This window comes from Bos indicus, chromosome 5 (assembly GCF_029378745.1).
Source record: "Bos indicus isolate NIAB-ARS_2022 breed Sahiwal x Tharparkar chromosome 5, NIAB-ARS_B.indTharparkar_mat_pri_1.0, whole genome shotgun sequence".
In the NCBI taxonomy this organism is placed as follows: Eukaryota; Metazoa; Chordata; class Mammalia; order Artiodactyla; family Bovidae; genus Bos; species Bos indicus.
Window position 1 is genome coordinate 117674429 of NC_091764.1, and position 12447 is coordinate 117686875.

A 12447-nucleotide genomic window follows, 5' to 3' on the forward strand; every position below is an offset into this window, starting at 1 on the left:
TGGCGTCCTGGGCGCCCCTCTTCCTGGGGGGCTGGGGGTGGGGGTGGAAGGCTCACCCAGTTATCCCGGGACCCCCACCCCTGCTGCACCTTCTTTGGGGCCGCCCAGGAGTTGCTGGGGCTGGAGCCACTCCCGTTCCTTTTACGAAGGCGATATAATCAGTTCAGCTCCATCCCTTCGCAGGAAGTAACGAGCGCGTCCTCGAAGCAGGCAGCCCTCACTCTTATTAAGGCCGGCGCTTGTCATCATCCGGCCGCAGCCTGGTTGTTTATGGCCGGCCTCTGGCCCAGCGTTCCTGCCTCTGCATGTCATTTTGGTATCAAGGATGCCGGCGTAATTTCTCCACGGAATCCAATTAATTACCGAGTCGGAAAAATAACATCTTTGATATTACAGAAAAATCATAGTGTGTGCCGGCCGTTTTCGATTACGCTTTCATGTGTAAGTGGGGGCTTTGAAATACTTTCTACCTTCGTCCTTTAAGTAATTCCCCCTGTGATGTGCTGACTGTTACGTTGCAATAGCAGGGTTTAATTAAGTGAACGTTGAAAGATGATGCTGGCCCATTCCAAGTGTACCCTCCTGAGCGTCTGTTAAATTAATGAGCAGAGTGTTAACGGAGTGATACCACGCAGAACCGGGTGTGGGCCTGTGACACCAGGTGGTCAGCGGCGCTGTGCCGGGGAGGCAGGCTCTGTGACCCCGAGCCCCACGTGACCTCGACGGGTGACCTCACTGAATCTGCAGAGATGTCGTACTCTGCTCAAAGCGGAGACAAGCCACCGTTGTTCCAGGGCCGCCTTTCAAGGGTGTGGACGTCCCTTTTGCCCTTGCTGTGCCCTCAGGAGTAGACAGCGTATCCGTCCCCATCTTCCCAACAAAGGCTCTTTTTTTGGGAAACAGTCGAATGACATTATAAAACAGAGTCATACAAATTATCAACTCCATTCTGTCCCTTGATTGAATCTGATTTTCAGCTGTGTCTAATGGTTATTACCTAATTTCCATATTATGAAGTTCTGCACGGTTCTTCCAATAATACTTTATCTGATTCAATATATTTAGCTGGGTGGCAGCCACCTATTCACAGCACGGTTTTTTTGCCTATGTAACTGCATTTACGTACGTTTGTTCTTCACCTCGCGGGGGCATCTTTGTCGGATGCTGTGGGTTTTCTTCCCTGCCGGCAGCTTCACACCTCCCCCCACCTCTCTGCGCACCCCCAGCCTCATTTGGATCTTTGAAGTACACTCAGTGGCTCCTCTCCTGGTTCTCCGAGAAGGTGGATTTCGCATTTCTGTGGAGGTTAGAAACGTGTGGTTAGTGCTCATTTGTTCCAGGGCTGCAGTTTGGGAAATGCTTGAATCGATTTTCCCTGGTGCTGTGGTTCAGAAGCAGCACATCTGAGATTCGCTGGGTGGTTGTTTAAAAGAGGGAACCCCAGCCAGGCCTGGGCTTTTAGTAAACCCCGTTCTTATTTTCCCGTGGCTTCTGAGAAGGGCGTTTTCACCCTGTGGTGGTTCTGTTTAAATGATCGGTGCTTCACGACAGAGGAGGGGCTCTGTTTGGTAGCAGGTTAAGCTGGGTAACCTGTCCGTAACTGTTCTTCCAGCCAGACCCGAAAGAATCTCTGTGACAGCCTCAGAAGAAGAGTTGCTGGGCCTTTCAGGCAGAAAGTGTCGGAACTGGGAGGGTTTGGCTCTCACCAGCAGCCCCTGGGAGAGGCGTCCCAGGCCCCCTTCGCTCACTGTCCTCCTGAAGGACGACTCTGGGGGCCTGGACTGTGCAGGGGCAGTGCGGATGGAGGGAGAGCTGCAGAAGGGGCCGGAAGGCCAGGGTCACTGTCTCATTTTCTCGCTGTGACGACTGGCTAAAGAATTTCTGGAAAGCACTCTCAAGCAGTTTTCTGTTTTGAGTCGTGCTTTACCCTAGTCTCTGTTACCCCCAGATCTTTAGAAGCAGTCTGCTCCATAGACAGAAAGCTGGCATGACTGAAGAGAGAGGGTTTTGTCTGTAAGGAGGCCAGGTGGAAGGGTGAGGGGCAGTGGCCTGAGAGACTGCCTGGGGGGTGGTAATCGGCTCAAGAGAGGGAGGCTGGCTACTGAGGAACGCAGGGGAGTCACCTGTGATCTCTGAGCGGGAGTTTTAGAACTTCCCACAGAATGAGAGATGGAGCCTTGAGCCACTTGGCTGGGGCTGTGGAAGGTGAGGCCAGGGGCCTTCCACGTCTAGTGGCAACGGGGTGGGCAACTCCAGGAGACCAAAACAATGCATAAGATTATTTTTTGAAGCCAACAAACAAATTGGGTGAGGGGTAGAAGGAAAGAGAGAAAAAAAGCAAAGAAAGAAGGTAAAAAGAAAACAGATTTCTTAAAAGCATTGAACTGCTAACAAGGAGACAAAAATTTCCTGGCCCTCTTCTGTGAGGATGTTAGAACCAGAGAGTTCTAGCTTTGTTTCTCTTTTTTATTATTTTCCATGTACAATGATGTACATATAGTCAAAGCTAAGTATATGTTCAAGACCTGTTAAGTGAGAAGAAAGAGAAGCAACAGATGACAAGGCCCACAAGATGACAAGTTTCTGTAATTCTTAGGCATAGGCCGTGAAACTGTTCTCTTTACCGTGTGTGAAGAAATATAAAATAGCGAGTCTTGAAAATATTTGCCCAGCTAATGAGAAACTGTATGATTTTACATGAGAGACGAAAAATACGATAACCAAATTAAAAAGTCAGGGTACAGATTTAACAAATTAGACATGGCTATAGAGAAAGTTAGTGAAAGGGAAGATGGGTTGGAAGAAAATAGCCAAAATAAAGCGTGGAGCAATAAGAATATGGATAATATAGAAAATAAAAGATATCAAGGGTATGTCTAGAGAGCCTCTATTTATTCATTTATTTAGAGTCATAGAGAGGAGAGAGAGTCAGAATTTGAGGAGATAATGATTTATTTTCCCAAACTACTGAAATAAGCCAATTCACCGATTGAAGAGCCCACTGAATTTCCAGGAGAATAAAGAGAAAACTATATAAACACACAATAGTAAAATTTATTTGAAGACTAATTGTTAAAGCAGCTAGAGTAAAGGATTATTTCCTGAGAATGGCTGTATGAGAACTCACCTCTCAACAGAGGCACAAGCAGACGTCTTCCACGCACTGGGAGGATATAGTTGTCACCCTAGAGTCGGGAAAGTGAGTCTTAGTTGCTCAGTCGTGTCTGACTCTTTGCCACCCCATGGGCTGTAGCCCATCAGACACCTCTGCCCATGGAATTCTCTAGAATACTGGAGTGGGTAGGTCTACATCCAGCAAAAAATATTCATATCCAGAATGAATTTGAAAGTCCAAGAGGCCACCTAAATCTGAGTTGTTTTTTCTCACTGTTTCTAAGAAACTGTGTAATCGGGAAGGGCCACAAACCAAGCACACAGACCTCCCTTCGCAGCTTAACCAGGGACACGGTCACTGTGGTCTTCAGACCTCCTGGAAGGCACCCCATCCAGTCTGGGGTGAGTCAGGTGGTCAGTGCAAAACGTCTGTGGGAGAAAGAGTGGGAGTGTGGGCAGCTTAGGGTAAAAGTCTGCATTGGGTGGAAGCCAGATACCCCTGTTGCTGGTGGAACAGACCGGACTCTGACCCTGCCTACGTCTGTGTGTGTGCTCAGTCGTGTCCTACTCTGCGACCCCATGGACTGTAGCCCACCAGGCTCCTCTGTCCATGGGATTTTCCAGGCAAGAACACTGGAGTGGGTTGCCATGCCTTTCTTAACCTAGGGATCGAACCTGGATCTCCCGTGTTGCAGGCGGATTCGTTACTGTCTTAGCCACCAGGGAAGCCCATGAATACTGGAGTAGTAGGTAGCCTATCCCTTCTCCAGGGAATCTTCCCAACCCAGGAATCAACCCAGGATCTCCTGCATTGCAGGCAGATTCTTTACCAGCTGAGCTACCAGGGAAGCGCATTTGACCCCCACAGACAGCCTATGCGTCTCCCTGTGAGCTCCCCACCACAGGGCACGTCGTCTGTGACCTGGCCGGGGCTCTGGTCCGTGCCCTCTTCTCCTGGGAGCTCAGGCTGGTAGAGGAGCTGCCTTCAGGAGTTTGCTGTCCTGGTTCCTGTGACGCAGGGAAAAACTTGGGGGGTTGTTCATGGACTCCTAATGCTTCAAAAGAAAGCAGTCCCCAGCGCTCAACTGCATTTCATCGGCCAAACCGAGTCACAGGCTGCGGCGAAAGTGGAAAGTCGGGAGGACAGGGACATGCCCACGTGCCCGGGCCGGGCGGGGTTTGTTGCCAGGAGAGGGGCGCGATGGAGAGAGCGGGGCGGAGGCGGGCGCGCGTGCCCTCAGCATCTCTGCTAACGTCAGTCTGCTCCCTACTTAGGGAGTGATGCTTGTGCGTAAAATTAACAGTTCACACCAATCATTTGGTAATTTACTGCTTCAATAGTAAACATACGTTAACACGCCGGCGGGCTGATAGGATTTTAACATACAAAGCTCTAGAGCTGAATTTTAACTCCATGTTGCACCCGGCGTGTTTACGCACACTGAACGTGAAATGCCACGGTTTGCAGTGTATCTGAGTGACACGCCTTGCGATTTATGATTATGTCTGTCACATCCGATGTTAACCTTTGAGGTTGCTGGTTCCTAGGGGCCCCAGGGTCAGCCCCTGGCCTTGCTTGTGGAGAGGCTGCAGTCAGAACCTTGTGGCTGGATCCTGGGGCCAGGGCCCCCCATGGGGCAGCCCCCACTTTGTATTCTGAGCTCACGCCTGTTTTGTGACACAAGATAATGTAAGCGGAACATTTGCCATATCTTTTGATGAAAAAACCATGAGATCCTATTTCAGTATTAAAAAGAAATATCTGAAGATGGCCTCAGCAGATGTGTAAATCTGGTTATGGCCATGCTGGGCTTTTTTTCAGAAGACTGAAAATCAGATCTTAAAGAATTGCTTCACAGATGAGCGAGTTGTCCCGTGGGGAATGAAATGGGCACAGAGAGGGGCACCTGGGGGTGGTTTCTGGTCGGGGAGCCCACGGGCACAGTGTCTGTCCTGGGCAGCCTGGGGAGGGGGTGGGAGGAGGCAGGCACTCCCATCCCCAAAGGCCCGTGACTCCTTTGCAGGCCGCGATCTTCGGGGCTCTGCTCTCAGCTCTGGAGGGACCATAAAGCTGAGGCCCCAGTGGCTGGGGGGAAAAGACCGTGTCATCAGTGGGCCAGTCTGGACCGGCTGGCCAGTGACTGTGGCCCGGAAGGAGCTCTGTCCACGCTCGACACCATCCCGAGGCTATCTGGGGAGGCTGGGACTGCCCTCCAAGCTCTGCTTTCTCTTCCTGTAGGAAAAACCGGGAAGGAATCCTACCTAGGCTTAGCATTGTCAGACTTAGCATAAAGAGAACACTCACTTCAATTTGAATTTCAGGTCAATAATGAACCATTTTTGGTGTGTTTGGTGCATTATTGGGCACGTACGGAACCCAGAGCTGCTTGGGGGTGGGGCTGGGGACCTGGGCTGGCATGGGACCCTCTCTCCCCTCCCTGGCTGCACACCTTGTGCGCTGCATGCAGGGCTGGTCTGCAAAAGATCTGCCTGAACTTCGGACGCTCTCAGCGTGCTCACCTGCTCCGGAGCTGCAGGAAGCAGAGGCCGCAGCTGGCTGGGGTGGGGGCAGGCGTGCAGGCCTGTGTGCGGAAGGCTGCCCACCCGCCCAGATGCCCCTGTGCCCCGCGGGAGCAGACACCTGTCCTTCCTGGGAGGCCCTGGAAACCCTTTCCTTGGGGCTGTTGTCCTGGGAACTAAAGAGCTGGGAAACTCACAAGCTGGGGGCATGTGAGCTGGTGGGAACCCGAGGGACAGGTCGACCTCACACTGTGGGGGAAGCGGGAAAGGAGGTGCTGAATTTCTGTCCTGACAGGCTGCTGCTCCATGAGCGGACACGGCGGGCTGGTTAAGGGTCAGAGGAGGAATGGACATGGGGCCTGCCTTGGGCTCCTCGGAAATCCTTCTTGCTGAACGCCTCTGGCTTGCCCTGGACCACCTCTTAGCGCAGGGCGGGACCTGGAGGGTCCAGATTCCTGTTCTGCTGCCTGGCGGGGGGTTTGGGTGGTGAGTATAGTCCCTTGGGAGGGTCAGTGCAGGTGAGATGCTTACAACGGCCCCTGGCACATCGTGACCTCAGCCCGCTCTATACCCGTGTTACGTCATCATCATTTTAATCTTAGCACCTGCAGAGCGGGCAGGTAATGGCGGGCGGGCTAGCCCTCCTTGGTTGGGGGTTAGTCTGGGGAATCTACTCGGCCCAGCGTGCGGGACCTGGCAGGAAGCCTCCCTTGGCAGGCGCCTCAGTCCAACCCAGGGTGCCCATTAGCACGGCTGATACTGCCTGGCGGACCGCGGGCTCCAAGGGGGATGTTGCCCGTCATTTATTAGCAATTACACTTTCACTCTTAGGGGAAAAAAAAAGCCCATAGGCATCAATGGAGAATAGTCCTAACTTCTTGTGTTAAAGCCTTAATCTGCGTGAGCATTTTCCCTTTCCCTGTGTTTTTAAATTTAGGTTAAATGCGATTTTAATGAAATTTCTCTGAAAGCTGTCTCGACTACATTGTAAGGTTAAAATTGACTTATTCTTTCAAGATAGAATTCAGTTACAGCTAGTAAACTAGATTCAGCTTTATTACCACCCAAGTGAAAATATTTTTATTACTGCTACAAGGTGAGCCTTCGGAGAGCAGAGGATAAATCAGTTGCTGGAGCGACCCCAGCCTGTGAAATGTTCAGTGGGCGGCAGTGAGCAGTACACGCTCCCCTACCCTGCTGGCGTCAGTAGGCCCCGGCCTGGCTGATCTGAGCACGGGGGACGGAGGCCACATCTCACCGGAGGTGTGGGCCCTGGGGACGCAGTGATGGGCGTGGACGCCGGGCTCAGGAAGGCGTGTGGGTGCGGCGGCACCTCCGTGCGCCCGTCCCCAGTCGTCTCCCTGTCCCAGGCCGGGGCGTGGTCCCCGCGGCAGCATCCTGATCGTTCCAGCGGCTCCGTGCTGTGCCCGCCTGGGGCCAGCGGACGGCAGGTGGCCGTGGGCTCTCACTCTCCTAGGAGGCGTCCAGTCGGCCTAAAGTGCCTTCAGCCGAAAACCCACATGGCTATGTGGCTGCATTTTGGGGAAGAAAGATCTATTCAGTTCAGTTCAGCTCAGTCGCGTCTTGACTCTTTGGGACCCCACGGACTGCAGCACGCCAGGCCTCCCTGTCCATCACCAACTCCCGGAATTTACTCAAACTCATGCCTGTTGAGTCGGTCCAAAAAGAAAAAAATCAAAGAAGTCGAGTAAGTTTCCTGTAGTCTAATAAGTAATGTATAAACCCGTGGGTTCTAGTTCAGCCTCTGTCACTGACTGAACTTGGCTGCTGCTGCTGCTAATACTCATCATAAAATAGTGACGGCGGCCAGCATCCATTCAGCGCCTTCGGCGTATGAGGCCCCGCCTTCACGTCTTCCTCTGTGGCGTTGTGCGGTGTTTCACAGCACCTCCGGCAAGCGGCGCGTGACCTTCTCCACGACGGGAGCCCTGCCCGCTCTCTGTCCCCCATGGACGGGATGGTCTCCGTGTGGCATCCAGCTCTGGGACCGAACACGGGAGAGCCCGCCCAGCGTCTCCCAGCCACGCGGGGGCCCGAGGGTCCTGGCGCGGAGTCGTGTGTGCCCCGCCCCTGCCGCAGGTTCCCTGGGGAGCGGTGGCCTGTGGCCGCGCCGTGGGGGTGCCTCCCGCCAGGCCTCCACCTTCCTCGCGGGCCCCCCAGCACTTGTGCCTTCTGCTGCCCCCAGCTGCCCGTGAGGACAGAGGAGGACAGAAGGTCGAGCTTGCCTTCCTTGAAGGCAAAGCAGACTTCCCTCCTCCTGGCTTCCCGCAGGTGCCCACGTCCCCACGTCCCTGCCTCCAGCACGGCGCCCAGCGTGCCCGCAAGCTCGGTACCGGTCGCTGAATTACCAGCAGGGTGTTTGCTGGGCTTCCGGCTCAGGAGGGTGCCCCCAGCGTCTGGGGCCTCATTGCTTTCCTTCAGTTTGAAGATGAAGTTGTCTGTTTACAGGGAGCCTGATCGGCTGGGGGGTTAGAGCAGTTCCATTGGTTATTCCAGTCTGGACGTTCGTGGCACCACGCAGGTTTCCTCGGAGGCCTTTATTTTGCCAAGACTCTCCCGTCCGCGCCCTCTTGCCCGTTAGGCCACAGGACGGGTGGTCAGACGGGTGGGGAAGCTCACGATCTGAGCCAGTGTGCCGTCTGTAGAGGACAGAGCAATGCTGCGTGTACAGGGCAGGCGGCGGCACCCCTGGCTGCTCGGTGAGGGCCCACCCTCCCTGAGACGTGTCCTGCCTCAGTGTGAACCGCCTGCCCCCGACCCTCCCACCACTGGCCCAGGGGGCCCTTCCACACTGGGGCCCGAGGCCTCTTGGACTGGCTGGCTCCTCCTGCTCACTGACCCGGTGCTGCTGTGGGGGCAGTGTGCTGTCTGTGCAAGAGCCTTGACCCCAGGGACCACCACTCAGATGCATTTCCTGGCACCCCCAGGGGTGCCAGATACTCAGGGAGGGGGCAATACCCGCTTGAGTGCCTGGGAGGACTTGGCTCCACCGTGCGGAAGGGCCGGGCCAGCCTGCCGTGAAGGGTCAGTGGCTCAGCATCCCCATAACCCTGCCCCCTGCCCTCCGCCCCCTGCCCCCTGCCCCGACCCCTGCCCCCTGCCCTCTGCCCCCCAGCCCCCGCCCTCTACTCCCTGCCCCCTGCCCCCTGCCCGCCTTTGTTGCAGGAGCCCTGTCCCAGAGGCTCCCCCTGTGGTCCCAGGCCCTCGGGCTCAGGCCCGCTGGCCCTCCCGCCGTCTCCACGGCCAGGGTGTTGTTGGGGCGAGCCGGGCTGGACTGCCAGCTGGGGACCCTCCTTCCCCATCTCTGCTCCGTCTCCTCCGTCCTTTCTGGGCCTCCGTGCCTCCCCAGCCCTTGTGTTTTCCTCCCAGTTGAAGCTTGTTTTTAGATGTCCCGCCTGAGCTGGTAGAGAGGGATTTATTTTCCTAAAATCAGGAGCCAACTCTCCTCCCGTGTTGGGGCTGGCTGGGTCCCGGGAGGGCTTTGGGGCTGGAGGCTGGCAGGTGGGACCACACTCAACTCCCCGGCAGGACTCGAGGGGCCTTTTAAGGCCTAGAGCGCGGCGTCCTTTGGCTTTGACCGGCGAGGGCGTTCTGTCCGGTGTGAGGACATGGAGCGTTAACAGTTGCTCCGGGAGTTCTTCTTCCAGGCCTGCACTTACACCGGCTCGTAAAAGACTCCCCGTTTAGAGGGAGGCCCTCAGATGGCCTGGCCACTGCCCACCCAGCCCGCTTGGCAGCCCCAGGAAGGAGGGGGCGGGCTGCCCCTCGGGGGCCGTGAGGCGGGTGGGTGCGGGTGCTAGAGACATGCGCCCCGGCCTTGGTCCCAGCTCTGCAGCCCACGCTGGGACCACCTTCGGCTGCTCAGGTGGGGGTGTGTTCACTCGGGAAGCGATGATGACCACCCTGGTGGGTGATGAGAGGCGAGCGCCTCTCGGCAATTTAGCTTCTTTGCTCTTTAATGATGACATCTTGGTGACCCTCCACCCAAGGCTGATACTCCAGGTTTATTGCCAAACCGAGACCAGTTAATTAACTTTTAAGTGGAGACTTCCAAATAGAGTGGTAGAGCGATTCCCCTCGACCTTAAGAAGAAAGACTCGTCTTGGTTCTGAGAGTGGGCCATCAAAGCTGGTCTCGAGATAATTCCCCAAAGCCGATTTTGCTGGTGGTTACGAGTGGCTGGAGAGAATGAATGTCTTTACCTCCTTCCCCGTAAAGAACCCGCGTGCCTGGGAAGTCAGGATGGGAGCGGCAGCCTCACGGGGGTGGATGGGGGGTAGAGTCCTCCCGCCCGTCCGGTAAACCATCTGCCCTCTCGAGAAGGCAGAGGAGGCGCCTGCTGTTTCTGTGGAGGTGGCCCTGGGGTGGATCTGGGCTGTGATCCGGGTGAGCCCGCCTGCAGGTGGCTCCCCGGCTGGTCCGAGCTCCCAGCTCCACCTGCAGTCACACCCCTGTCACCGCTCAGGCAGCAGTGCAGTCCTCCGTGCCCGGAGGACGTTCCAGAAGCCAACCGGGGATCTGTGCCCTGCTCTCCCGACACTGTAAACGGAGGTCTCTGTCCTGGCCTCCCATCCGGCAGGGCTCTCATCTTCCTGAGGGAGCCCCCAGGCCAGGGGTCCAGACTCAGGCCTGCTCCCCGCCCTACATGGGGCTGGTGAGGTGTTGTTGCAGGGGCACCAAGTGCCTGGGAAGCGGGGGTGCAGGTCCTGGGCCCTGTGCTGCCTCGCCGTCTGCCCGCCCCCCGGTCCCCTCCCAGCGGGCCCTCTGTCCTCCTGGTGGCCCCTGGGGGTGGCCGCGGCAGGTCTGCGTGCGGCTGGGAGCCTGCAGCTGCTGGCCCGGCCCGAGGCGTGCCTTCCTCCTGCCCCCGTCCTTGGCCGGGGGTCCTGGGGTGGCTGCGCTCTGCCTCTCCGTGGGCCTTGCTGTCTTCTGGCCAGTCACTCTGTGCAGCCGGCCCAGCGGAGGGGAGGCTGGGGGAGCCCAGAACGGGGCCCGTGTTCACTGTCAGCGGCTCTTGTTTTTGTTCTTTCTCTTTTTAGCTGATTAGAGAATTGAAACCCGTTCCCCGCCCATAATCAAAGCCTACCCGGCAGCTTCTCGCCCAGCAAAAGCGTGATGTTGTTAAGCCTGCACTCGGCCTTTTGGGTGGACGGTGGGGAGGTCGGGGGCGGTGGGGAGGCCTGTGAGCGGCTTTCTTTGTCGGGTTTCTGCGTGTGAGCGGTTAGGTCCACTCTCTGGGAAGGTGAGTCTCAGCAGCGTCTGGACCTGCGTGAACCGTGTGCATTCACATGTACCCGGTCCCTGGGACACGTGGCGTGTTCCCTCTTGGCGTGAATCTCGGGACGCAGTGCGTGTGTCTGGTTTGTTTTTATCGAGGGAGACGGGCCGTCTGGGCAGACCTCCCGGCCTGCAGGCGCCCCCTGTCGGGTGCTGGGAGCAGCGTCCCGCGGGGGTGGGCGGCGGGTGCGTCCTGTGAGCGCCCGGCCCGCCGTGGGAGGGCCTGAGCAGTGGCGGTCGTCACGCCTGCCTGCTCATGCCTGCTCACGCCTGCACGGCTCCTCTTGTTTCCAGTGACATGGACGTTTCGAGTCCAGAGTCGTCACCAGCCGAGTTACCTTTACCGGTGACAGAGCATCTGCTCACAGTTTCTTATTCAACAGGAGAAACGACTCCAGCATGTACGCAGGCGCCCCGATGTGTATAGATGAGAAGTAGCGGCTTGAGCTCAGGCGTCCGTTTTTCAGCACCTTCAGAGCAGGAGGCAGTCTCCCTGGACATTCACTGCGTGCGCTGGGGGCTTGGGGGGTGGGGGAGTCGGGGCCTGGCCCACTGTATCCGTCTTCATCACTGTTTTCAAAGAAAGTAGGTCTTCAGTGAGGAGCGGCCACGCCTGTGATCGGGGAGCGCCCGCTGCTATCCTGGCACGGCTGCCCCTTTGGTCCCAAGTCAGCCAGGATGGCCGGGCCAGGGGGGCGGGCTGCCAGGCAGGCGCTCCCCAAGGACACCCCACTCCGAGGTCCTGCAGAGCCTCGCGGCTGAAGCTCGAGTCCCCGCTGGGTGGTCCCAGGGCTGCCTGCTTCATTCCTCTGGGGAGTGCGGGGCTGCTTCAGGCAGAAGAGAAGAGCAGGCCCCTTCAGATGAAATAGACAACGTGGGGCTCGGAGCTGCGTTTTTCTTTCCATCCTCTGAGCTCCTGGAGGGCAGGGTGCTGGCCTTTCCTTCTCTGTGGCTTCAGTGTCACAGGTGTTGGGGCCACGGGGGCCCCCGTTCCGTCCTGGAAAGAGCTGATCTGTGAGGAACCTCTGCCCACGTCCTCGTGGAGTTGACGCCGTGGGCCTCATTCTGAAGATCCCCAGGCTGTGCCCAGGGTGCTGGCACCTGGAGACACCGGGCAGGTCCGTGGGCCCGACCAGCATCACGGGGCCCGTTCAGGACGCGGCGAGGGACAGTCCTGAGTTTGTGCTGCTGCGTGCACCCTGGCCGGGCCCCCTCCCTGCCCTCACACGGGCCCAGGCGAGCACGCTGTGGGCAGGAGCTGCCCAGAGGGCTGTCGGTCCTGGTGCCCTGGCTGGGAGGGGCTTCTCTGGCTGAGCCTGAGACGGGGCAGCCTCCCCGGCGTCTGGTGGGGTCTGACTCAGGCGGAGCTGCTGAGGAGAGAAAGGCCCGTTTTGACTGTTGGGTTGGGTTCCTTTAGTGACAGATGTTTCAGAAGTATGTGTTTAATCTTCCAAATCTGTGTGCTCACCCGTCTATGTTAGAAAAGTCTCACATGCCTCCAAGGCACTAACTGGAGTT

General features: G+C 57.0%; 1 protein-coding gene across 2 annotated transcripts in view; it reads left to right on the forward strand.

Annotated features, from left to right (window-relative positions):
• TBC1D22A (TBC1 domain family member 22A) overlaps nt 1-12447 on the forward strand; it is a 260368-nt gene that overhangs the window by 181541 nt on the left and 66380 nt on the right. The window contains exon 11 of one of the 2 annotated variants that reach the window (XM_070790591.1): nt 184-385. The exons of the other annotated variant lie outside the window; for it this stretch is intronic. Coding sequence (XP_070646692.1) covers nt 184-230 — 47 coding nt within the window. The 3' untranslated portion in view covers nt 231-385. Of the gene's footprint in view, nt 1-183; nt 386-12447 lie in introns of those variants that run through there. 2 annotated transcript variants of the gene reach the window in all.